This window comes from Leuresthes tenuis, unplaced genomic scaffold (genome assembly GCF_036924035.1).
Source record: "Leuresthes tenuis unplaced genomic scaffold, fLeuTen1.0.hap1 SCAF_8, whole genome shotgun sequence".
Classification (NCBI taxonomy): domain Eukaryota; kingdom Metazoa; phylum Chordata; class Actinopteri; order Atheriniformes; family Atherinopsidae; genus Leuresthes; species Leuresthes tenuis.
The window spans coordinates 8,119,139-8,142,038 of NW_027325362.1; the positions used below are offsets into that span (position 1 = coordinate 8,119,139).

The window sequence follows — 22,900 nt, forward strand, 5'->3', positions numbered from 1 at the left end:
AGAGTCCAGGTGGTTGCTGTAAACAAAGGGAAACACAGATCCAACAGAAAACTGGTCAATAAACTACACGAGAAATGAGGAATTACGCTGAAAGACGGAAAACTCAAAGCAATATGTCCGAGAATAGTAAAAAGCACGACAAAAGAAATGGGAAGAAACAAACCTATTGTGTGTGTGTTTGTGGAGGAAATTATATCTTGAAAAGCCAAACGTAAACCATCACTGACACTTAAACAGAGGAAAACTGGGTTATAGTGGGGTAAAGAGAAGCAGTCATGGAGCGTGAAGGATTGGATGAAAGTGATATTCAGCTATGAAATCACCAATCTGGACTGGACAAGGAGATGGTGCTGGAACTTTAGTTTGGTGCAAACTGAAGAAAACAAGCACATTTTCCCCATCATTGATGATATGGAGTAGATGTTGGGTAAAGATTCCGGGAGAATTGGCAGTCATGACCTCTACTGTAAAATCACGTGACCATTTTCTCATTCCATCAAACAAAAGGAGGTTTGGTGATGCATCAACAAAATAAAAAAACATTAAAACTTTTCTTCAGGGAAGATTATTATCTCAATGGTCAGAAAACAGTCTGGATCGAAATTTGACAGAAAATTTGTGGTGGAAAAAAAAAAAAAAAAAGTGACAAGCTTCATCCTTCCAAGCCTCATTTGCGAAGTCCTCAGTGAATTCAAGCTGTCATAAAAGCTGTCCAAGATGACACAAAGTACTGACTTAAACTATGTCCTACTAAGCCAGAAACATTTCACTACGTAATAGGCATTGATTCCCATGTTTAAAATACAGATAGTTACAGTTAAAATCAAAGAAAGAGTCAAAAAGACAGACTGACTGAGTTGGTTACCAGCTGGTGCAGCTAGAGGGAGACAAAGACCATCAATGATACACAACACTTCAGAACTGAGCAAGATGTCGCCTACGATCTGAGTTCCCAGCAGCAGATTTAATGAAATGCATGTGTCTTTATACTTCCTGAAGAAATTATATTCAGCATATTAAGCTATATTGGATTTAGCTGGTATGGTCCCATCTTTGCTTTTGTGCGATGCTACATAATAACATTTGAAATTTATCAACCCATCCATTGTCTTCCCCTTTCCGAGATCGGGTGACTGAGCCAACAGGTTCAGGAGAGAAAACCAGACATCCCTCTCTCCAGTGGCACTCTCCAGCTCCTCCTGGGGGATCCCAAGACATTCCCAACCCAGAAGGGATATATAATCCGCCCGGTGTGTTCTGGGTCTGCCCTGGGGCCTCCTTCCAGTTGGAAGTGCCCGGAAAACCCTTAAAATGAGGCAACCAGGACGCATCCTAACCAGATGAACCACCTCAGCTGACTTCTTTCAATGCGGAGGAGCAGCAGCCGAGTCACCCTTTGAAAATCTTTTCATCCTTGAAAGAAGAGATCTTGTATCTAAATCTGACTTTCATGGATAAACAAAGAGACTAAGGGAATGAATTATAAAGACTTCATAAATGTGATTAGAAGTTGTAATTTATTAAACCATAAAGCCCACAAAGATAACACCAGATTTTTGCATTCATACAATCAGAAAAATAAAATGATATGTTTCATGACATGTGCTTTCCAATATAAAGATGCAAGTGCTTTTTGAGCTGTCAAATTAAGCATTGAAGGAATTCTATAGATATGTGGAAAAATGATTAAAACACAACTGAGTCAAATGTGAACTGCACACCCCCCCCCCCTTTAAATTTCCTATTCAAATTGCATCCAGTTTTAAGGCATATGAAATTTAACAGATATTATCCTGCCATCGTGTTAAAACATCAAAAGGACTCAGAGGAATTAGGAGTAGATTACATTTGGAGATCATCCCTCTTGGACCACTGTTACTGATTTCTGGGAACAAACTTGAGCATTATGGGCTTAAGTGGTTGAAACTTCCAGTCAAACTGCAATGGAATCTGAAGAGAGAAATTTATGGACATGGATCAGTGACTAAACAGAGCAGTGTAACAGTCTGCATTCAGTAAAGTGTTGTCTTACAATGGTGTCTTTGCAGGTTTCCACAGTGTAACTCTGGAGGAGACGTACAAGAACCGTCTTCAGGACGAGGATGGCAAAGCGCATCCCAACACAGTTACGAGGGCCCAGGCCAAACGGCAAGTACGCATAAGGGTTTACCTCCTCCTCGTTTTCTTTGCTGAACCTGCACAGAGCAATTCACTTTTAAAAGAATTAAGTTACCACAGGGAAGTGGGACCATCTACGTTTTAACAATAGCTGTATGTTAGTAGAATTGTTTGTTAGATTTTTCACAGGGCTTTTTTTTTTTTTTTTTTAATATCAGATGTGACTCCTATTATGTCGTGTTAGGTGTAAATTTACCTCTCTGGTTTGAAAAGCTCAGGCGAGCTCCAGAAGCGTGGGTCCTTGTGTATTGCGTGCACAGGAATCCCAATTATGGTTCCTTCAGGGATGGTGAGTCCATGAATTTGCACAGTCTTTTTGCATATCCTATCAATCCGAGGTGCAGGTGGAATCAGACGCATTGACTCTAAAATAACTTGGTCCAGGTACTGTAGACCATTCACGTTGTCGCACGAAATGGAAGCCTAGAGATAAGAGGTGAAATAGGAGGTAAAGAAAAATAAAAAGATAAGGATGATTTCACTTATTGGATCACAAGTAGCAACAAGTCATAAGCGGAATTACTGTACATCTTTCTGCAAGTTGGCATCGATTTCTTCATGCAAGGTCTGCAATGCATCAGGGTTTGTGGCCAGTTGGTAAAAAATGTAAGTAAGAGTTACACTGGTCGTCTCATAGCCAGCAAAGATAAACATGAGGGCCTGAGAAAGGATCTCATGTTCAGTCAAACCTGCAATACAAAAAAAAAAGATTATTTCTCAGATGTAAACCAAAAAACTGTAGCTGGGTAAGAATTGTTAAGGAATTATCACTTATTTTATCATTTACTAAGCTAGTCCCAAGTTTTATTCTTTATAATTTGTAATAGTTACAACTGATATGATATAGGACCATCCTGTCTCAGAGTAAGGCAGAAAAACTTGCATTTGAATTACTTGCATTAGCTCAGCAGGACTACTGCAATTTCTTATTGTGAGGATGTCAAATTCACCCAGTGGCTGTTAATCCTGGTTCTAACATGTGTCCTGGGTGTACTCAGAATGGATTAAGGATGTATTCATATACATCACTCAGCCCATTTTCAGAAGTGGTCTGGGACCACAATCTTATGGTGATCTGAACACAGTCCGTCCTGGGGACACATTCTGGGACCATCCACTGACCTGACAGGTCTCCACATAAGCAATGGAGATACCACCAGCTGTGGACATCGTATTGTAAAAATCTCATCAATCGCATCAATCAAGTCGCAAAAATCTTTACCTTCAAGGGTATGTTGCATGTTCAACTACTTATAACTGAGCTTACTGGCATTAAATTCAAAATCAAGAAAAATAATGACATTTCTACTTTTTAAATTTGACATAGTAATCTTTATTACTACTGTGCATCAATCGCAGTGAAAGCAGTTACATTTTCTAACTTTCCAGTTACGGTTTACTACCTCTGAACTTGGGAAAAACCACAGAACATTTAATACGTCTTTTGAATGTGGTATATATGAGCACAGCAGATCTGGGTGACATGGGACACCTTTATGCTTAAATCTAGTTTTGTGCATTCATCTAAAGTTTTATTGTTGTCAAACAAAGAAGCCTCATCTCATGTGACATGAATGAGATCACTGAGAACAGAGCGGTGTGACCCAGACTTTCAGAAATTACTGCTATGGTGAAAACATACCTTTACTTGGCTGATCGTCATTGTTCTTTATCTCCTCTTCTGAGATCTCATTCTGAATCATCACCTGCAGGAAGTCAGCTCGAGTCTACATTGTAATAGAGAACATTTCATTTTAACATAATCGGTTTATTAATTTAAAATACCTGTAATGGGCTTTTATTTGAGTGAGAAACAGTCGCACAACAAAGGTTGCAGATACATTTATAATGTGTACATTTTCCAGACAACAGTATTAGAATTAGTTTAAAGATAAATTTGGCATTTTTGGCAATATTGGCAGGACTTATCTTAGTTTAGCTTTAGATTCTGGCTCTGCTTGAAAAGAGTTCCACCATCCGGCTCATTTAGATGGGCTCAAGCCTCATCTTAAATGACCTTATCTAGCATAGTTTTAGGTTAGCATAAACTATGGGACAGTTCTACCAATCAGCATCTTTACCAATTAGCATTTTTATCCTGTTTATTTAATCAGCACAAGGTGTGAAATGTTCATAAGTTGTGTTATTTGTTCGTACTAAAACAAATTCAGACCCAAGGTCACAGTTTGTTAGTTGGTTAAGCAAACTGTTATAATAATTATAGAATCACTCAGAAGAGTTTTGTTTAAGGTTTGGAGTTAGTGTGAACAGGGAGATTCTATGGTACAATAGAAAATACCAAAAAGCCAAGGGTATTCTCAAGAGAGGTAGAAATAGAAAGCAGATTAGAGGCTCTATAGAGGTCAAACAACTGTTTTCAAATTTTAATTATATAACGTCATGCAATTTGTATGGAAGATTAATCTGAAAGAAAATAAAGACACTACTGGGAGTTGATGTGCCCAATGCCATCTTTTTACCACCGAAGGAGGAAAAAAAACACACCTTTTACAAATGTTGCACTATTGCTATAAATTCTCTGCAATTTCTCCTCATGTGGGACAAATTAGATGCTTACCAATTCCCCTGTTTTATGCTGGTCCTTAAATTTCTTGATTATGTTGTAGAAAAAATCTAAACTGAGTCGAGGCATAATTTCAATTTTCAAGAGCTTCACCAGATGACTGGAAAAGGGAAAAATCACTGAAAGAAGACCACAGAGTTGTTAAACGAAATGTACACACAACTGACACTATATCTTAAAATGATTGTGTCCATCTCACAAAGGAGAACATACTTAGTAAAAAAATAAGCCCAAAGTTAAAGTTAAGAAGTTTCTGGACGTGGACATTAACAGGATCTTCTGGATTGTTTATGGAGTCCAACTCCACGCTGAAAGATGCACTAGTCATGGTATCCAAACTGTAAGGTGCCACAAATCTGGAAAAGACAAGCAAAGGCTATAAGAACTTTTCTATTTTTTAAATTTTCTTCAAGACAATTATATGACAGCTTCCAACAGGTTGACAACATACTGTTTGACATTGACGGGTTCATCCAAATTTATTTTCCCCAGTTTTTCAACAAGTCGGTCTGCAAAGCGAGAAACAATAGGAAAAGCCTGCAAGGGAGACAAGAGAAAAGACAAGTGTGATCCAGTGTGGATCACAATGTGCGGCACGTTTGTCTCTAAATGTTAAGTGTTTAAGAAGATTGATGGACACATAAAGACACAATCACGTGGCTCATGTTCCTGAAACAGGCCCATAGCTGTATACGTCTGATTTGCCATAAAATAAAACAAACTACAAGAATATCCTCTAAAACTGCCGTGACATATTTGCTGATAGATCTTAGAGATCAGCACCTAAATGTAGTCCATGGCTACCAATATTTTTGAATCAGAATCAGATGCTTCAGACTGAGTACCGATCATTCAAACCTTTTTACAAAGAGACAGGATGAGTCAATACCAAACAATCAAATACTCCTCGCTCACGTGATAGACTATTTTTCCTATGTGAAAACTAGTACTCTTTAATAACATAATACTATGAATTTTGGCCTAGAGAGCTAAACTGAATAATCTTTTGAGATTTAAGCTTTCATTCTTTTCAACTGGGCTGAACTGAAAGTTGCACTAAATGTCCATGTAATCCTAAGTATAGTGTTCAACAAAACTTCTTATTTTAAAAAATGTATATTTATCTCGATGAGTTTTCACTTTCTCACTACCAAGCTTTGATTCTGTTTAGTATAAATGCGATTCTGTGACATAGAAATTGTCCTGGTTTGTGGGTTTTTGGATTAAGGCTTCAACTTGATCTTGGGGTTTCTTAGTTTCTTCCGTTATTACCTTCAAGGTTGATCTGGGTTTATGTATCGTTGTTTTAGTTTCACACCTGTTCATTGTTCAGATATAACTTTGGTTATGTCACTTTATGTGATTAGACCGACAGCTGATTACACACCAAATAAGATGCCAACCTGTTTCAGTCTTCCACTGGTGAAGCATGGAGATATTGTGCTGCGAATACGTTTCCATTTTTCATCTTTGACTACTGTAATGGCATCTTCCATAGCACTGCTCAATCCAATATCCTGTAAAAAGAGGAAACAGCAGGGAATGTTTAGATATTTGCAGAGATGTTATGAAGTTGCACTATCTCAGAAAACAGCTAATAAAATCTGCTCTAACCATATAACTTATTTCTACATTTTCTGTCATTGGTGATGGATCATACTGTGTATATCCAATTTATTAGGGATAATCTTCTCATCCAACATGCCTCCAGGAAAGAAAAAAGCCCCTATTTCCAAAATGTTTTTTGACTTTAAAACTCCACACATTAACACTTGATAACCCTTAGGTAATAACCGTGGGCAACTGAGTCACCGTTTCCTGTTCTTGTACTTACATGAGTAAGCTGTCAGTTCACCATGTGGAGAATGAAAAATTAAATTCTCTAACAACAAGATTTGACATGCCTCTAATTGTTCTGATGTTTATATGCAACTGGGACTTTCAGCAGGGCCAGTTCAACAACAAAGACACATACACCGTACTTGTAGTATTTCTTGTAAATTTGGTTTCTGTTTTGTTGAAATAGTCAAGAGCATTTGCGTAGTTTTTTTTTTTCTTCCCAGGGTCGCGTGAAAACTGTGAATGTGGGTGTGGAATGATGCAATCCTTCATCAGGCTTACGTGACTCGATAAAATCTACAAAACACTGCTGAAAATACAAAAGAAAAACTTTGGTTTACAGGAATGTAAATCAAAATTTGGATCCGATTCTGTTCTTATGGATATAACACTTCTTATATCAAATCAACTTCAGAATACACAGTAATTTACAGCAAGTTTGGAATTTTACATCGATGTCATCATTACAGTACATCGATGCCAAAAACATGCAACATCACTTGCTTCATTTTTGCACATGATTTCCCAAGATTATGTAACTTAAAAATATATTAAATTAATTGCAATCAGCTTATTGTGCCACTGAAATCAATGGGCTGAATTTGATTTATTTCACACACACTCTGGTCTCTTACCCTGCGGTTAGTAAACACAGTATAGCACTCTTTCACCAAGATAGTTTTGATAATCTCAGGGTCTGCAATCATCAGCTGTGGCGCCCGTGCCTCAAACACTCTGAAGTAAAACATTTACCGTTAAAAGATACAGAATTAAAACTCAAATCATGCATTCATTTCAACTTTGCATTTCATTCCAACTATAAGAAAGACGTGATGTTAATTCTTTGTAGCAGAACAGAGGGTCCAAAAGAGAAAATAATTCCATAAAAATGTATCTTTAAAAAAAGATACAAATTTAAATTAGCTCCAATATGCTGAGTAATAAGACTACCATGCTGCTCCCACAGTACTTATCCAAAAACATGAAGAATCTGGTATTACTTTTATCAATTTTTTTGTCCATCATAACATTTTACTGTGGTAGGAAATTGATTTCAGTATATTTTACTTAAAGAAATAATTTCAGTACTTCTCCTGCAAATGATCGTGCAGCAACTCACCCCCAGACGTCCCCATACTTGGCATGGCACTCAAGATCAAATTGAACCATTCCCTATATTAAAAGACATGCGTTATTGTGCAGATAAGCAGGTGTTGTGCCAAAAAGTGCCTGCCGGAAACTCTACGGCCGCGGGAGCGCGCACAGCCTGTTAAAGCTGTTTCTGTGATCTCTGACTGTTCCTGTCAGTGTCAAAAAGACACAACACGCAAATAAATGCGACATTATGTCCACGATAACCGTGAAGGTGTGTTTTTGTGAAGCGTACAAGTATAGATGAGGTTTACGTTGTAATCATGATATTTAGTTCAGGCGTGTTGCTGCTTCACCGTTTTGGCTCGGTGCATTTGCTTTGTTTATGTTTAGAAAAGTCATGTGACATACCGTGATTTTGTTGATTGTGGATGTCTTGGTGGTTTCTGGGTCTAATTTGAATTCATGTTAAAGTTAGTCGATTATTAGCTGCTTACTCTTATAGATCATTATGAATTAAGCCATTTTAATGTTGTGATGTCGTCAAAAATATCAAAACGTGACTACTTTCCCTAGCTTTCGGCTGTAACACTGCTTCTGCTTTAACTTGGCTTGACACGACAAAACATAAAATAGTTTGTACATTAATTTTTTTTTCACAAACAAACGTCTTTTAAAATATGTGTTTTTGGCAGCGATGTACAGTAATAATGTTCCAAACGTGCTGACTGTGTATTCTGAAGACGATTTGTTATAAACAAAGTTAAATCAAAAATAACGGAACCGGATCCAAATTTCAATTTACGTCGCTGGGAGTTTTTAAATGTTTTTGAAAGATTATTTCCTGGTGTGTTTTTCTAGATTTAAGCCTGATAAAGAATTGCATCATGCCCCATAATATCCACAGAAAGGGTCTGATGCAACCCTGGAGAAAAAAAGCAATGCAAAGCTCCTCGTTGTTGTCGATGATATTCAAATATTAAAACTAGACGTATGTGCCTTTGCTGCGCGGGTGAGACTATATATCAAGTGACACCATGACCAGAATAAATTTGTCATGAGGTCCATATATTCTCTTGAATGAACTGGGCTGCATCTTTGACGACGTCACAACATAAAAATGTCTTAATTTGTATATGACAATGAGCAGGTAACCGTCGACTATCATTAACATAAATTCAAATGAGACTCATCAACACATCCGTGTAAATGTCACTTAACTTTCTAAACACAAAAGAAGCAAACACACGGGGCCGCAACAGTAAAGCAGCAACATGCCTGAAAGTAATGCAAGGCAAAACCTCTTCATTTACATTTGTACTTAATCTATCACAACAGTAACGCTGCTCAAAAACACACCTTTTATATTACCATGGACACAATGTCTAATTTATTTGCGCTCTGTGTCGTTACGATGCTGAGAAGAACAGTCGTAGACCACAGAAACCGAGTGAAACAGCTTCGACCTACAAGGCTCGCTCCCGCGGCTGGACAACCTCTTTCTGGCAGACCGTCACTTTTTCAGACACAGCACTGGAGAAAAGGTTATTGAGACTTAAGAACATTTCCGTTTAAAAATACAATATGTCATGGAGTCTACGCATGATTTTGCGCACCCCTCAGCTTTACTTCTGAATAATGAGATCAGTTAATCTTTCAAAACACCATCCCTGAGGTGCGGTTGTTTGTTTATTCATACCTTTCTTAGACCAAGCGTTGTTCCCATAAACGGCAGAGGCCTTGGTCCAGGTATGTTCAGATTTTTGAAAAACCGAAATGGCCAGACTGCGTACCTATGTAATGAGAGAAAGTTAAAAAAAACACACAAAAAAACAGTTAAATTGGAGGACAGTAAACATGTCCACTCAGACTTTGACAGAATAGGAAAAAGTTGATAGTTACAGTAGTAACAGAGTGAAAAGTAGAGCCAACAAAGTCCATGTAGTTGCTGAAAACAATGTTAAAAACATGTTGACTTGTGTCTGTTGGAGAACAGGTCAGTATGTACATGAGAAATGAGGAAGTACGGCGAAAGCAAGTGGTTTTAAAGCCTGCCTGTAGTGGGAGGGGTCCCGCCACTGACGTTTTGGTGTTTTTAAAATATTTCATTGTATTTCATGAGCTTAATTGCTCACGTTTGGGTAACTACTGGATTTAACTACACGTTTGGGTAACTACTGGATTACATTTTTTTTAAAACTACTGTACTATCGCATTATCGTTATTACTTTTGTCTTGTTAATTTTTAAAGTACGCTATAATTACTTCCCGCGTCGTAAATTTGCACATTGAATTAAATAAAAGACTATTTATGTTGCTTCCTTGGGTATTTAAAATGGCTCTGAATATTTTTGAGCCTTCTCCCACACTGTACTTAACCCGGAAATGTCACTGCTGACTCCGCTGCTAGCTTGTCTGTCACGTTTGTAGTGTTTGGTTTACGAACTTCAAAGTTATTTCTTGCTTTATTTTCACCCACCTTCGGAAACTCAGCCGCATTGAACATATTTAAAAGGTGAGCTAAAGCACACATATGTGGCTCCCTGTTTTATTTTTTCTGCAAGTGTCCAATTGTCCGTTTTCAATCTGCCCTTGGTCTGTCAGGCTAAGCTAAACATTTCCACATTGTATTGTTAATGTTATCAATCGACGTAAACTCTGTCTACACACAGACTTCCGTTTGATTTGTTTTTTAAAGTGTTTTTTTTTTTTAATTTCCACTATAGCAATGAGGTTTTTGCCTTGTAGGCACGGCTCGTGTGTGTCATTTACTGACTGTTGACGTAAGTCTGTGTTGTATCACTATCAACTGTTAATTTATGCGCATCTCTTTTACTAGTGAAATTTAACGTAGCAGAACGTAATATAAAAATAATTTGGACTTTACCAGGTCTAAAAATTAAATTGCTACACTCTCAGATTAACAGAAACGCGCCACATTATAGCGTATTTAATAAAAGACAGGCAGTATGTTTAAAAAAAAAAAAAAAGAAATTTTCTCACATCATAATGGAGGAGTTTGGACTAACTCAATATCTTTTAAGTTTTATTTATGTAGCACCAAATCACAACAAGTGTAATCTCAAAGCAATTCAAAGATGCAGTCCAATTCAAATGAATTATAATTCAATTAATTGTTGTTCAAAAATAATAATGATAAATCATATCCAAAGTAGTCCAATTCATATGATGCAGACAAACAAAAAAAAATGACCTTGGCTTGATAAAGAAACTAACAAGTTTAATCCAAAATATTCAATCCCCTTGTCCTGACAATACATGAAGCAGCAGGGAAGCGGGGGGGAAAAAAAAGAGTCAGAAAGCATCATAACAGTAGGCCTGCTGAGAAAAATAAATTCTTCTGTCCAACGTTGCTTAAGAGGTTTGCAGCATTGGTTTATGCACAGCTCTCTTGAGGTCCCACCACAGTATCACAGTCAGGTTGCGGTCTGGACTTTGACTGGACCATTACAACACATCTCATCTGTCCAAGAGACATTGTTCCCTAAGTCTTGTGGTTTGTTCAGATGTAGCTTTATAAACCTAAGTTGTGCTGCCATGTTCTCTTTAGAGAGAAGAGGCTTTCCTCCTCAACCCTCCAAACAAGTCATACTTGTTCAGTCTTTTTCTAATTGGGCTGTCAAGAACTTTAACATTTAACATGCCTGGAGAGTTTGAGAGGTTTTTGCAATTTCTTTTAGCGTTGCATTGTCTGACCTTGGGGTGAACTTGCTGTGGTGTTGTGTTAACTCACACCTGAATACTTCAGGGCAAGCTGACAAAACTTGTGCTTTTATGGAGGTGCTCACCTTTGCTGATGATCAATTAATCAGTGCGTTTGATCAGTGGCACACTGCTACTTACTTTTTAAATTCTTATGGAACTTACTTTGTCAAAATGTATAAGGATATATCATGTGTAATTGTTCATCTGAGGTTGTATTTACATCATTTTAAGACTTGCTAATGACCAGGTGATTTGTATTATGTCTTGATATGTAAACCTTTGAATAGAAAGAGTGTATTATGACTGTGCAGCTACACCACTGTAGTCTGTACTGAGGCATAAAAGTATAGCCATGATAAGTCTTTAGTAGCTGTCTATGTTTTCAATGTCATTTATATGAATCTGTTAGAGCTGCATGTTTGTCTTTTAATCTCCTGCCCTTCTCCACAATGACCCATCAAACCCTGCACAGATAAAGTGGTTGATGTCATCTTATTGCTACGCACTGCAGTCACAATGTTACATCGGTGACTCGCCAAGGTACAAAGGGTGAACATGTAGTAAACTGATATCACTGAAAATGGAGTTAACAGCCTCATGAATGAGGCTAACACGCAAACCAGGGTGAACAGGTAGCAGCTTCTTAAAGCTGCTTCTCAGTAGGTTTGTATTTTCTGACATTTCCCTAAAGAATCTTAAGAATTTAAGACTTTAGTCAAATGTACCTGTGGCTGTAGTAAACATTAAGGTTTAGTAGATATGAGGAGTCCATGCAAAAGGTTTTCACACTGGAAAAACTAAATGGACGTGGGGAGCTAACTTGTGTCATGTGGTGTTGTCCGAGCTTTATTGTGATGTACACATCATTGTTGCAGGCAGAAATCAGGCCAAAGCACGTGCAGCAAGCTGTACGAGAAGATGCTGTGAGAACAAAGTACACAGTAATTAAAACTGACCTCAGGTCAGCTGGCGGCTTGTTCCAGAGAGCTGCACTACTGTAACTGACTTGGATCTAATTCTGGGTTCAACTACCAGGACATGCACCTGAAGACCTGAGAGGTCTGTAAAGGTACCACTGCTGGTAGTTCTATCAAAATCAAACCAAATTAAGTGGAATTCGATTAGCTTTTTTTAAATAAGAATCAAAGAGTAAGCCACAGCAGTAAACCATCCACTTTATATTCTGTCTGCCTCCCTTCCATCAAAAGAGCTCTGACTTATTGGGTGTGGATTTGGGACTGTTGAGGCTGTTCTGGGGTTCATCAGATAGATGTGAGTAGCAGATGGCCTCAGAATTGGAGGGTGGGTCCTTTGTTGATTGGGCTTGATTCAAAGCATCCTACCTGAGCTTGTTTGGATTGAAATCTCTTTATTTGTAAGGTTGGTTCTACACCCTATTCTCTTTTTGATGCTTTTTGAGGTGTTCCTGAATAGTTATTGGGGTGTGTGAAAACGCAGTTCCTCTGCTTGCACTGAAGACATTTTTCTTGCATTAACTGTCAGCATGCTCTTATTTTAACTGCTGTTGCATTTCCAGATCTACTTTGTCACCATGTTCCTCACCCTCGCCCTGCTGCGGAAAGGTATCCCTGGGAAGCAGTGGATCGGAAAGTATCGCCGTCCTCGGCCGATTACCTGGCAGATGAAACGCAATATGCTGAAGCATCTGGAGCGTGAGGCTGAGAACGAATACTGGATCAGCCGGCCGTACATGACCGTGGAGCAGGAGCACTCCCACGCTGCAGAGCGCAGAGCCCAAGCCTGGCTTAAGATCAAGGAGTCCAAATTTGCTAATTTTCCTCAGCACAAGCACATGACGGATCACCTGAGTCATCTGAGAATCACCAAGACATGGTGAAGTTAACAAGAACAGCGGAATGACTTGCAAAGACTGTCTTTATGTGCAGAGAAAGTTCTTTTATTTTTTGCTAACTCATGTTAAGCAGGACATTGTATATCTTCTGCCATGAAATGTCCACAAAAGACTTTTAACTCTCTTTCTGCGTAAAACGTTACTTGTTAATGATTCTTATCACAGTAGGTGAATTCATACTGCAAAAGGAACTGCAGTCCAGCATCTGTGGATTAAAACTACTTAAGACTCTATACATGCCCTGTTTGTCCTCATTTAAGACTTATTTAACAAAGTACTTTTTTAGCCTCTTTAACTGGTCGTAAGAATCTCCTTTTATATGATCTGCAGAAGTGCATTCCACGTGGAAAACATTTGAGGAATACTTTAGATTTTCTGGGGTGTTTGGGGTAAAAATGATGCAACTTGGATAAAATGTTAAATTTATTAGGATATTGAAGAGTGCGTTCAGTGTCTGTTGTGACTCATTAGGAAACTAAAGTATTAAATCCTTTAGGGCTGCAACTAACGACTATTTTGATAGTCGACTAGTCGTCGATTATTGAAACGATTAATCGACTAATCGGTTAAGAACTAGTTAAAACAATCCAAAACTGAAAAAGGATGCGTTCAAGCCATATTATATCTTCACTTTTAACATTAACTGAAAATGTTAAGACGGCTGGCAGGAATGCACCAACAGTCAAATCGATACCAAAAAGTGAACAAGTAAAAAAGAACACAGCGTGGTTGTAACTTTGGACTGTGAAGTTGAATAATACAATTTTAATGTTGCACTTTAATGTTAAAATCCAAGATGACTCTGCTTATTTAGCTAGCAGGCTATGCTAACAAGCTAAATATCTAAATTCCATGGTGAGACTGCGTCTCCCAGAGATCCAACGTGCTTCCTCTTCAAATGTTCATGCATGACAGATGTGCTTCTGTGATGCGTGAGGTCGGCTTTACAAAACTTGCAGATAATCCGGGTGTCAAGGGTGAAATGCTCCCAGACCCTTGACAATTTTGGACGAGAGGACGATAATTCAGCCGCAGCCATTTCACTAGGTTTATACAGGTCATCTCTATTATTTACCAAGAGGCATGAATCTCTAAGCAAAGATGGGTAGGAAGTGCGATTACTCACTCAATATGAAAAATTATATTCAGCTCGACAGCGTGAAAAAAACGTGTGATGACATAAACGACAATTAAATACGTCTGTGACTAATTATGTTATCGATTTTTGTAGACAACGTCGATTAATCGTTGCACCCTTAAAATCCTTTACAAACCTTTTAGAATTTTGAAAATCCAGTCAAAGGATACAATTAGAGGTTTGTGGTATCACTTTGATTTACATAGCGTATTTGTTCCTATGGGAGCCTTGTGCTTTAGTCACGTGTGAGGATATGTATCACAACAACTTATTCCTCAGTATCAACGTCTCTCTGGTGACTCAATGAAAACTGTCCAAGAATTTGACCCTTTATGAATCATGTTGTTGCATTTGCAATCTGCTCACATTCAGCATGACACTGCTCTGATAAAGTTAATTTCCGTACTTGTTCTGATGACAGCACTATCAAGGAAGAGCCAGCAGGTGAGATGTTTTTCATTGCCTTTTAGGGATGGATTGCAATAAGTTCTACAACGTTGAGTAAATGAAGCCGAAGTAATTGTCCTTCAGATGATCTCATTTGCAAAGATAACTAGTTTATGTGCTGATTACACAGATAAGATCCATGTAAGGCCAGTATCCGTATAACTCTGCAAATAATTAATGAGCGTTAAAGTGGAACCAACATTTATTTGGTTATTGATGTGCCGGTGTTGTTGCTACCCTTAAACCACTGTGTACACTTCCCCTTTGTAATTTGGTTGAGCATAACACAGTGACTTCAGTGATACACCACAGCACACACAGCCCTGCTGGTTTCCATAGTAGCCACCCAGTCTGATTTATACCTGCAACCACAGGTGGTTCCAGACTGCCTACAGGTGCGAGGAAACCTTTTCTGATACATTTTGTTGTTTCAATTTTTGTACTGTTAATTTTGATTGAAATGTTTTAAAAATAAGCTTTTTTTAAAAATTATAATTATGTCTGTAAGTCTCTTTCTAAATAGTTGAACGAGATTAATGAGCATGACAGTAGAACACTCTTTAGTAGCTGTCTATGTTTGGAATGTCATTTATACAAATCTGTTAGAGCTGCATGTTTGTGTTTGATCCATCAAACCATGCACAGATAAAGTGGTTGATGTCATCTTATTGCTACGCACTGCAGTCACACTGTTACATCGGTGACTCGCCAAGGTACAAAGGGTGAACATGTAGTAAACTGATATCACTGAAAATGGAGTTAACAGCCTCTTGAATGAGGCTAACACGCAAACCAGGGTGAACAGGTAGCAGCTTCTTAAAGCTGCTTCTCAGTAGGTTTGTATTTTCTGACATTTCCCTAAAGAATCTTAAGAATTTAAGACTTGAGTCAAATGTACCTGTGGCTGTAGTAAACATTAAGGTTTAGTAGATATGAGGAGTCTTTGCAAAAGGTTTTCACACTGGAAAAACTAAATGGACGTGGGGAGCTAACTTGTGTCATGTGGTGTTGTCCGAGCTTTATTGTGATGTACACATCATTGTTGCAGGCAGAAATCAGGCCAAAGCACGTGCAGCAAGCTGTACGAGAAGATGCTGTGAGAACAAAGTACACAGTAATTAAAACTGACCTCAGGTCAGCTGGCGGCTTGTTCCAGAGAGCTGCACTACTGTAACTGATTTGGATCTAATTCCGGGTTCAACTACCAGGACATGCACCTGAAGACCTGAGAGGTCTGTAAAGGTACCACTGCTGGTAGTTCTATCAAAATCAAACCCAATTAAGTGGAATTCGATTAGCTTTTTTAGAATAGGAATCAAAGAGTAAGCCACAGCATTCTTATGGGCCTGCGCTTGAACAATCCACGGGTAAATGTGCTCAGCTCAATTGCTAAAGTTCAGGAGAAAGTCTGTGTTGTTCCGCACACGATGTCGTCCGGCAGGTGGCGCTCCAGGCCTAGTTAAGAACCACGGCCCCTCCTGTGCGGTGCGCTGCGCTGCGCTGAGCTCCGGTGTTGTTTTCTGTTTCTGGATGATGAGGTGCGTGAGGCGCCAACGCAGCGCACCGCACTGGGCTGAGGAGGCGGCTAATGAGCAGACCAGACCAGACACCCAGCCCCAATCCACGAAACCCACGCAGCTTCTCAGAGCCGGATACACCATGAAGACCAGCGGCAAACTGAGGAGAAAATGTTCATCTGCTGACAACTGAGTGAAGCGGCAGGATGGCGGGGGGTCGGAGGGGACTTGTGGCCCCCCAGAATACTTTTTTGGAGAATATTGTCAGGAGGTCGAACGGTAAGGATGATTGTTATTTTTGTACGCTCAGTTCTGATATGCAGACAGTGCAAACCTCAACAGAAATCTCACCAGAAACTAAACGCATTAATTGACAGCGTGGAGGCCAATAAAGTAATTAAGAAAATTAAGAAAGAAGGAGGCTCATTAGTGCAAGAACCCTTACCTTTGCGTGAATTAAGAAGTTGCATGTATGTTGAAGTGCTCAAACATTTCGTTTTGAAATATGTATGCACATATGGACCCAAATAATCTATTTCATGGAGATCTAATCGTTTTTACCAGTACAATTGGATTTTTAAAGCGTCAGCTCCCTTTTGGGACTGCAGTGTAAGGAGAGGGAAACGACAGCAGGTCAATGCAATCGTTAAATTGATTACATAAGACCACCGAAAGTCTCCGCCGAGAAATTACATGGACCAGATAGAAGAGTTATATCTAAGTAAGGCTTAAACATCCCGATAAAGCTGCAGACTTTAGTGCGAGATCACTCTATTATGTAGTGTGAAGACCATGGTTTTTGTATTAATTCAATTGTAAGCTGAAATTGAACTGTTAAGCTTCAGTTTAAAACGCCTGTGGTTATAAATAAGATTGAATGTCAATCAAAACTCATTAAGTGCGCTGCATAACATTTTTTTTTTCATATTATGAATGAAAGCACGATACAACTTTAGATTTCCAGAGTGGACTGTACAAGCGGGACAAATCAAATAATTAAACCCCATTATTTAAAGATGAAATGGGTTGAAATGAATGAATCCTTGTCAAAGCATTCACCTTACAGGTTAATTCATAACAGTAAAAAAAACATTTATTGTGACAAAATGGATTAACAAAGCCAGTAGTTTTAAGGTTTGCTGTCACTTCATAATATTTTTTTTCTATTATGAAGTGATGGAAAGTTCATCACTGGACAACTGCCGGTGAAACTGAGCCAGTGGACTCAGTGTGAGGTATTTTTCATGTTTGAAAGAAGGAACAGGCAGCCAATTAACTGAGGCATTTTTGTTGGTGCATGTTCCAAATTTGGTGCCATAAACACTGGATATGGATTAATTACATGTCTTAAGCTAAAATGACCACCTTTTCAGTGAGTTTTTTATATTGTGCTATAGTTGATAATCAGTGCCTCAGTATGTGGAAAACACCTTCACTGTCAGTCTCCCCCTGCTGTGCATTTCGACATTAAAATGTGACAAAAAGGGAACATATTACTCAGAAAAGGTCAATGTTGATATCCAGAACTATACTGTCTTTCCAATCATCTGTATCTGAGATATTAAATAAAAGAAGTCAACCCCTAACAAACAAAAGAGTTTTTCTTATGACCTTGGATGGTTCATGGATTAGTAAGCAGTTTAACTCTCCCAAGCTTGAAACAAAACAGATGAGACTCTAATCTGAGCTGAGACACAGTGTTGGGGGGGGGGGGTCATTCATAAATATATAAATTGATATACATTTAGCCAGAACTCAAATTAGTTTTTAAATTCAACGTTCCTGTGCAGTAGTTTCTCTGCCCCATTGACCCCCTAATTCTAAAACATGACAAGCACAGGTCTCTGTTGACGTAACACACTTTTCTCTCCATCTAAACCTTTTATAAACCCTTTTCGTTGCAAATATTTTAACTTGCTATATCAAGAAAATAACAAATGATGGTTATGTTCCAATGCCATGGAATTTACAACCTTACATCAAATGTTTGATGCATGTGAAATTAGTGATTTGGAACTCTTGACTGACATTGAGGATGGTCTGAAACTCTCAAAAGTTATTGAATGTGCCTCAAAAATAAGGCTAATATCAGTGTGCTGAGTCGCTCGACTGGATGAGCGGGCTCATGTGCAGTGAATGGGGGTCCTTTGTTGCAGTTGGACACATGAATTTAGAGTTCACAAATTTCTCCCACAAGACTACCATAGTTTGTTTAACTTACTGCTAACTTGTTTTTGTACTTTCTTTTAAAAACTTTGGTTTCGACTTTGTTTTCAGTCAATACTTGTCAACAATTGGATGACAAAAAGTTGGTTAGGGTCACAGACTTTTGATCAAAATGAACAATGACTCCAGGATGTGCACTCAGTCACAATATATAGGATGACTAACAACTGAGTAAGTTAATTTAAAGGGATTCTAACATTTGATACAGGTGCTTGATAAGTGTGTATTTTTTTAACCATGAATTATTCAGGTTAAAGTAACACAGTTGTCACTTTTGGTTGACATCAGCCATCTTCTTTGTCTGACATTCAGCACACGTTTCTCCCTGTAATCTGTTAACCTTCTTTTCTTTTCAAAAATTTCAGTTTGGACACTGTCACATAAGCAGACAGGTATACTATGAAATTTAATTTGGCTTGCTGCTTTTGTTTTCTTTACAGCATCTACCTCTTTGTGATGTTCTGTACCAAATGCTGTTAATTTCTGAAGCACTTTTGGATTTGTTTATACTGCTCATTAATTATTTGCTGCAATACAGAAGTAAGTTAACAGATCCAGGGCTAACAGTCTCAGAGCTTTTTTCTTTTACAGAGCTTAGCATTCCGTCTCTCATAAGATTACAGTGCATGTGAACATTTTAAACAATAATGCATTGGCATGGAGCGTCTTGTGCATCATATTTTGTCATTTGTCATGATTTTAGTTGTCGTTTTGTCTTGATCTGACTAAAGAAAGGATCTGTGGGTGCTTGTGTCTTTTCCATGTGGTTTTCTGTCTGTATTTTGTGGCAGTGTTTCCTTCTCCCGTTCTTTCACCGTTGCATTGTAGATTCTGGTTTAAAAGTTTTAGCTCTTTTTCATTGTTTCTATTGTCTCATTCAAAACCATTATGCCTACTATGATTTGACCATTGTCAAAATTATGCAGATGTATTTGAGATGCTTTAAAACAACTTTTTAAAGTATTTCTTAATCATGTTGGAACAAAAATGACCCTTTAGCATCATTAAAATAGTGCTTTTCTTTATCCAAGCTAAAGAATAGCACTTGTCTTTTGCTTATTTAATTATTTTTGCACACTTATTCCAACTGCAGTCAAATTTTAATTGAAAAATGCATTTTCTAAAATGACTAAAGAGCTTTAATGCATGTCCCCATCTTTGATTTGATTTGATGAAAAATTTATATTCTACATGCAAATTTGTTTAATTCATCTTTTAGCATTTGCATGCTTTTGCATGCTTTACAACAAGTGCAAAAAGAAAAGTCAGTTGTTAAACAAAAAATGGCAGCTTTATCAAATTTAACATGACATGAGTTGAATTAATTACATAGAATAAAAACATATGAATGACATTACTGGTGACACGTTTAAAATGTAAATGCAACTGTATTTATGTATTTACCACAAATATTCTTGGGCCTTGCTAACATGTATATAGCTGTATGTATGTATGTATGTGTATATATATATATATATATGTATGTACAGTATATTGGTGGGAAATAGAAATACTCACTGTGACTACCAGGAATACCTGTGAAATGACTATCGAGGATTGCTACAAACTCTCCTACATAAGCAACACAAAAAAAGCGCACAAGCTGCTGTTGTGCTGCTAATAAGCAAATGTAAATTAGAAAAAGAAAGTAAAGGAAGCAGATAATTTAGTGTTATCTTTGTAAGCACAGAGTTTGTGTTTGGGCTATATCTGTATAATTGCTCTGTGTGGAGTCTGAAATGGGTCGCAGACCGTTGTGGACAATAATGAAAGTCTGTGCTGGCATTTCTCCATCTTTTTGTTGATGAGATAAACATTACTTCATAATGTCTCCTCTTCATGAGACAAGTTATCTAATTACTGAATAAGCTATTCATATCTAAGTCATATAAAGTGGCCAATGACGTTGTATTATCTTATAGCCACAATTTATGAAGTGTTAAGAGTTATTTCACTTTAAACCAATAGACACTTTTTAAATAAAAATGTTCAAATTTAGATTCTTAAAAAGTCTATTTTAATGATCAAACGTATGTTTTTTCCTGAATAATTTCCAAAAATACTTGAGTTTTAGACCCAAATGATTGACCTGTAGTCCTTAACATTTTCCCAAGCTAGACTAAGTAGAGAATTTGTATATTAATTTTTCTTTTAGTAAATGCTGTAAACACAAGTTAGTATCCCTTGTATTTCCTCTTGTCTCCAACACAGACACCAACTTTGTCCTGGGAAATGCACAGATTGTGGACTGGCCCATCGTCTACAGCAATGATGGTTTCTGCAAGTTGTCGGGGTACCATAGAGCAGAAGTGATGCAGAAAAGCAGTACCTGCAGGTAAGCAAGAGAGCTGTGTGCTATAGTACTGATAAGTCACGGTGTTCAAGCTCTCACGTTCAAATTCACGGCTGTGAATTCAGGAACATGTTAAATGCATTTTTGTTGTTTATTTTAACCCAAAAAAACTCATTCTGAAGATTTGACTTAAAGCCAAATTACTCTGACAAATATTTTGCATTTAGATATACAAGAGTAGCCAGTGACATCACAAAAACGTCTTGTGGTTGGAGCTGTCTTTTAATGGGGAGGAGTTTCATCTTAGCTGGCAATGCTGAAGTGATTATTCAGCACCTGCTGTTAGACTGCTCAATGAGAGAGGATGCATTTGTTTACAAGATTTCTTCTAATCAAGTAAGTTCAAATGGCTGCTGTAAAAGTAGCGTCAAGCTCTCAGTTGGATGTGATAGGAGGCCAGTAATGGACTGCTACAGTTTTCTCAGTCAGAGTTTTGTCACAGTATGAGCCTTTTTTTAGAGGTATGACTTTGTGAAGGAACGTGGTTTTCTGTATTTTCACCTCTTCCCATCAAGCGGAGTTTCTTCATTTAAGATGGTAAAATAATCAAGAGTGGAATGTGGTTTGAAATATTCATATATGGTATCATACCTTTCAACTGAACACTTTTTAGGGGAAAAAGAACTATGGAGGAAGTTGCAAATATGGTTCTGGTCAAAGGGCTACAGTCACCTAATTTCTCAGTGTTATGCTTCCAAGCCCGTCTTGCAATCTTTTAAAGTTGTCTTGAGATATAATTCCCCAGGCTTTCCGAAGGTCTATGAAAGTTTTGGACATCGGTTGCTTTTTCATTCAATCTCAGTACAGTCCTTGTATCTGACCATTTTCAGAGGAATGTTTTATTTGGTTGGTTTTGCTTATTAAGCCACTTAACACTTACCTATGAATAGGCACCTAACTCAAGGGATGAACCAGTGTTGTATTGTGCCTGCATGACAAATTAGCAAAGAACCTGTTTTAAATTGTATCACCAGGCATAATTGTAATTTATATGCATTTAGTTGCATTCATGACAAATGCTCAGGATAAACACAATAGTTTAACAGTCAGAAAATAGTCATTTTTGCACCAGCAAGGTGATCCTCAAAGAGCTATTAGCTGGAAACTTGTCATGTTTCAACATGATGCACAGTGTCTTTCAAAGTTGTGAGTAAAACTGAACAACAGGACAACAAAAGCAACAGTAGCAGAAAAAAACAAACAGACAAACAAAAAAAACTATCTACAGAAGATGAATCTGAAGGTGATATCCTTAAGAAATTGGAAAAAATACCTGAACACGTTACCTGGAACTAAAGTTGATCCATCTACTGAAGCCTCATCACAAATGGTCTTCATGGAGGTGTGGCTGTCAAGAAGCATTTCTTAAGGAAGGTAAACACAAGAACTAGGCTGGAAATCAATGGCAACAAGTCTTATGAAGTAATGAGTCCTTTCCATTTTGACTGTAGTAGCTACATATCCCAACAGCTTTGCATTGTGTTCAGGAAGACAAGAAAACTTAATGATGTTCTTCTTTGGTCTCCAGCACAAAACACACTGAAAGAGCCAGGAGGAATCTAACTTGTGTTAGTTGATGCCACTAACGTTGCCTTGATTTTGGTCCTGTGTAGACTTAAAAACCTCCTCTGCAGAGAGGGGCTTTGGAGGCAGAGCTGAAGCACAGCAGAGAGGGACCTGGAAGTTGTATTTGTTAAAATTTTCAATTTTATCATTTATCATCTCTCAATGTTACCAAGCCCTGGTTTAATGCAAAAAAACATGAACTATTATTTATATTAATCACAAGATATCACTCAACAACATGATATGCATGTCATTGTAGCAGTAGAAGAATAGTTCATGTATCATCTTCTGGGAAGTTTATGGCAATTCATCTAGTAGTTTCTAAGATATTTTTCATGTGGACTTAACAACCAATTGACTC

The 22,900-nt window shown here is 37.8% G+C and overlaps 3 protein-coding genes across 5 annotated transcripts in view; 2 read left to right on the forward strand and 1 right to left on the reverse strand.

Moving 5' to 3' along the window:
* Positions 1-1,513: 1,513 nt before the first annotated feature.
* Positions 1,514-9,716, reverse strand: LOC140312829 (cytochrome P450 3A27-like). Its single transcript, XM_072390655.1, has 13 exons — positions 9,596-9,716; positions 9,393-9,486; positions 7,722-7,774; positions 7,237-7,336; positions 6,166-6,279; positions 5,214-5,299; positions 4,976-5,118; positions 4,757-4,881; positions 3,821-3,905; positions 2,707-2,867; positions 2,375-2,601; positions 2,033-2,195; positions 1,514-1,950 (listed from the first exon to the last, which is right to left on the reverse strand). The coding sequence occupies exons 1-13, from the start codon at positions 9,661-9,663 to the stop codon at positions 1,876-1,878; spliced, it is 1,494 nt and encodes a 497-aa protein (XP_072246756.1). The 5' UTR covers positions 9,664-9,716; the 3' UTR covers positions 1,514-1,875.
* Positions 9,215-13,715, forward strand: mrpl57 (mitochondrial ribosomal protein L57). Of its 2 annotated transcripts, none has more exons than XM_072390657.1 (2): positions 9,215-9,237; positions 12,957-13,715. In XM_072390657.1, the coding sequence occupies exon 2, from the start codon at positions 12,972-12,974 to the stop codon at positions 13,275-13,277; it is 306 nt and encodes a 101-aa protein (XP_072246758.1). In that variant the 5' UTR covers positions 9,215-9,237; positions 12,957-12,971; the 3' UTR covers positions 13,278-13,715. The 2 variants fall into 2 exon arrangements, with proteins under 2 accessions (XP_072246758.1, XP_072246757.1); XM_072390656.1 differs by lacking the exon at positions 9,215-9,237 and adding an exon at positions 10,067-10,208.
* A 2,696-nt stretch (positions 13,716-16,411) lies between these two features.
* kcnh1a (potassium voltage-gated channel, subfamily H (eag-related), member 1a) overlaps positions 16,412-22,900 on the forward strand; it is a 52,764-nt gene continuing 46,275 nt past the window's right edge. The window contains exons 1-3 of one of the 2 annotated variants that reach the window (XM_072390667.1): positions 16,412-16,673; positions 18,986-19,012; positions 20,832-20,955. In XM_072390667.1, the coding sequence (XP_072246768.1) occupies positions 16,601-16,673; positions 18,986-19,012; positions 20,832-20,955 (224 nt within the window). In that variant the 5' untranslated portion in view covers positions 16,412-16,600. The remainder of the gene's footprint in view (positions 16,674-18,985; positions 19,013-20,831; positions 20,956-22,900) is intronic. The other variant, XM_072390668.1, reaches the window with a different exon arrangement.

Excerpts from the sequence above, each read along its gene's own strand:
- LOC140312829 (XM_072390655.1), bottom strand. The coding sequence starts at position 9,663 with ATGTTTTTAACATTGTTTTCAGCAACTACATGGACTTTGTTGGCTCTA. Across the intron at positions 2,196-2,374 it reads GAGCTTTTCAAACCAGAGAG|GTTCAGCAAAGAAAACGAGG; the intron begins GTAAATTTACAC and ends TGCTCTGTGCAG. Across the intron at positions 1,951-2,032 it reads AAACCTGCAAAGACACCATT|ATTCCATTGCAGTTTGACTG; the intron begins GTAAGACAACAC and ends TTCTCTCTTCAG.
- mrpl57 (XM_072390657.1), top strand. The coding sequence starts at position 12,972 with ATGTTCCTCACCCTCGCCCTGCTGCGGAAAGGTATCCCTGGGAAGCAG.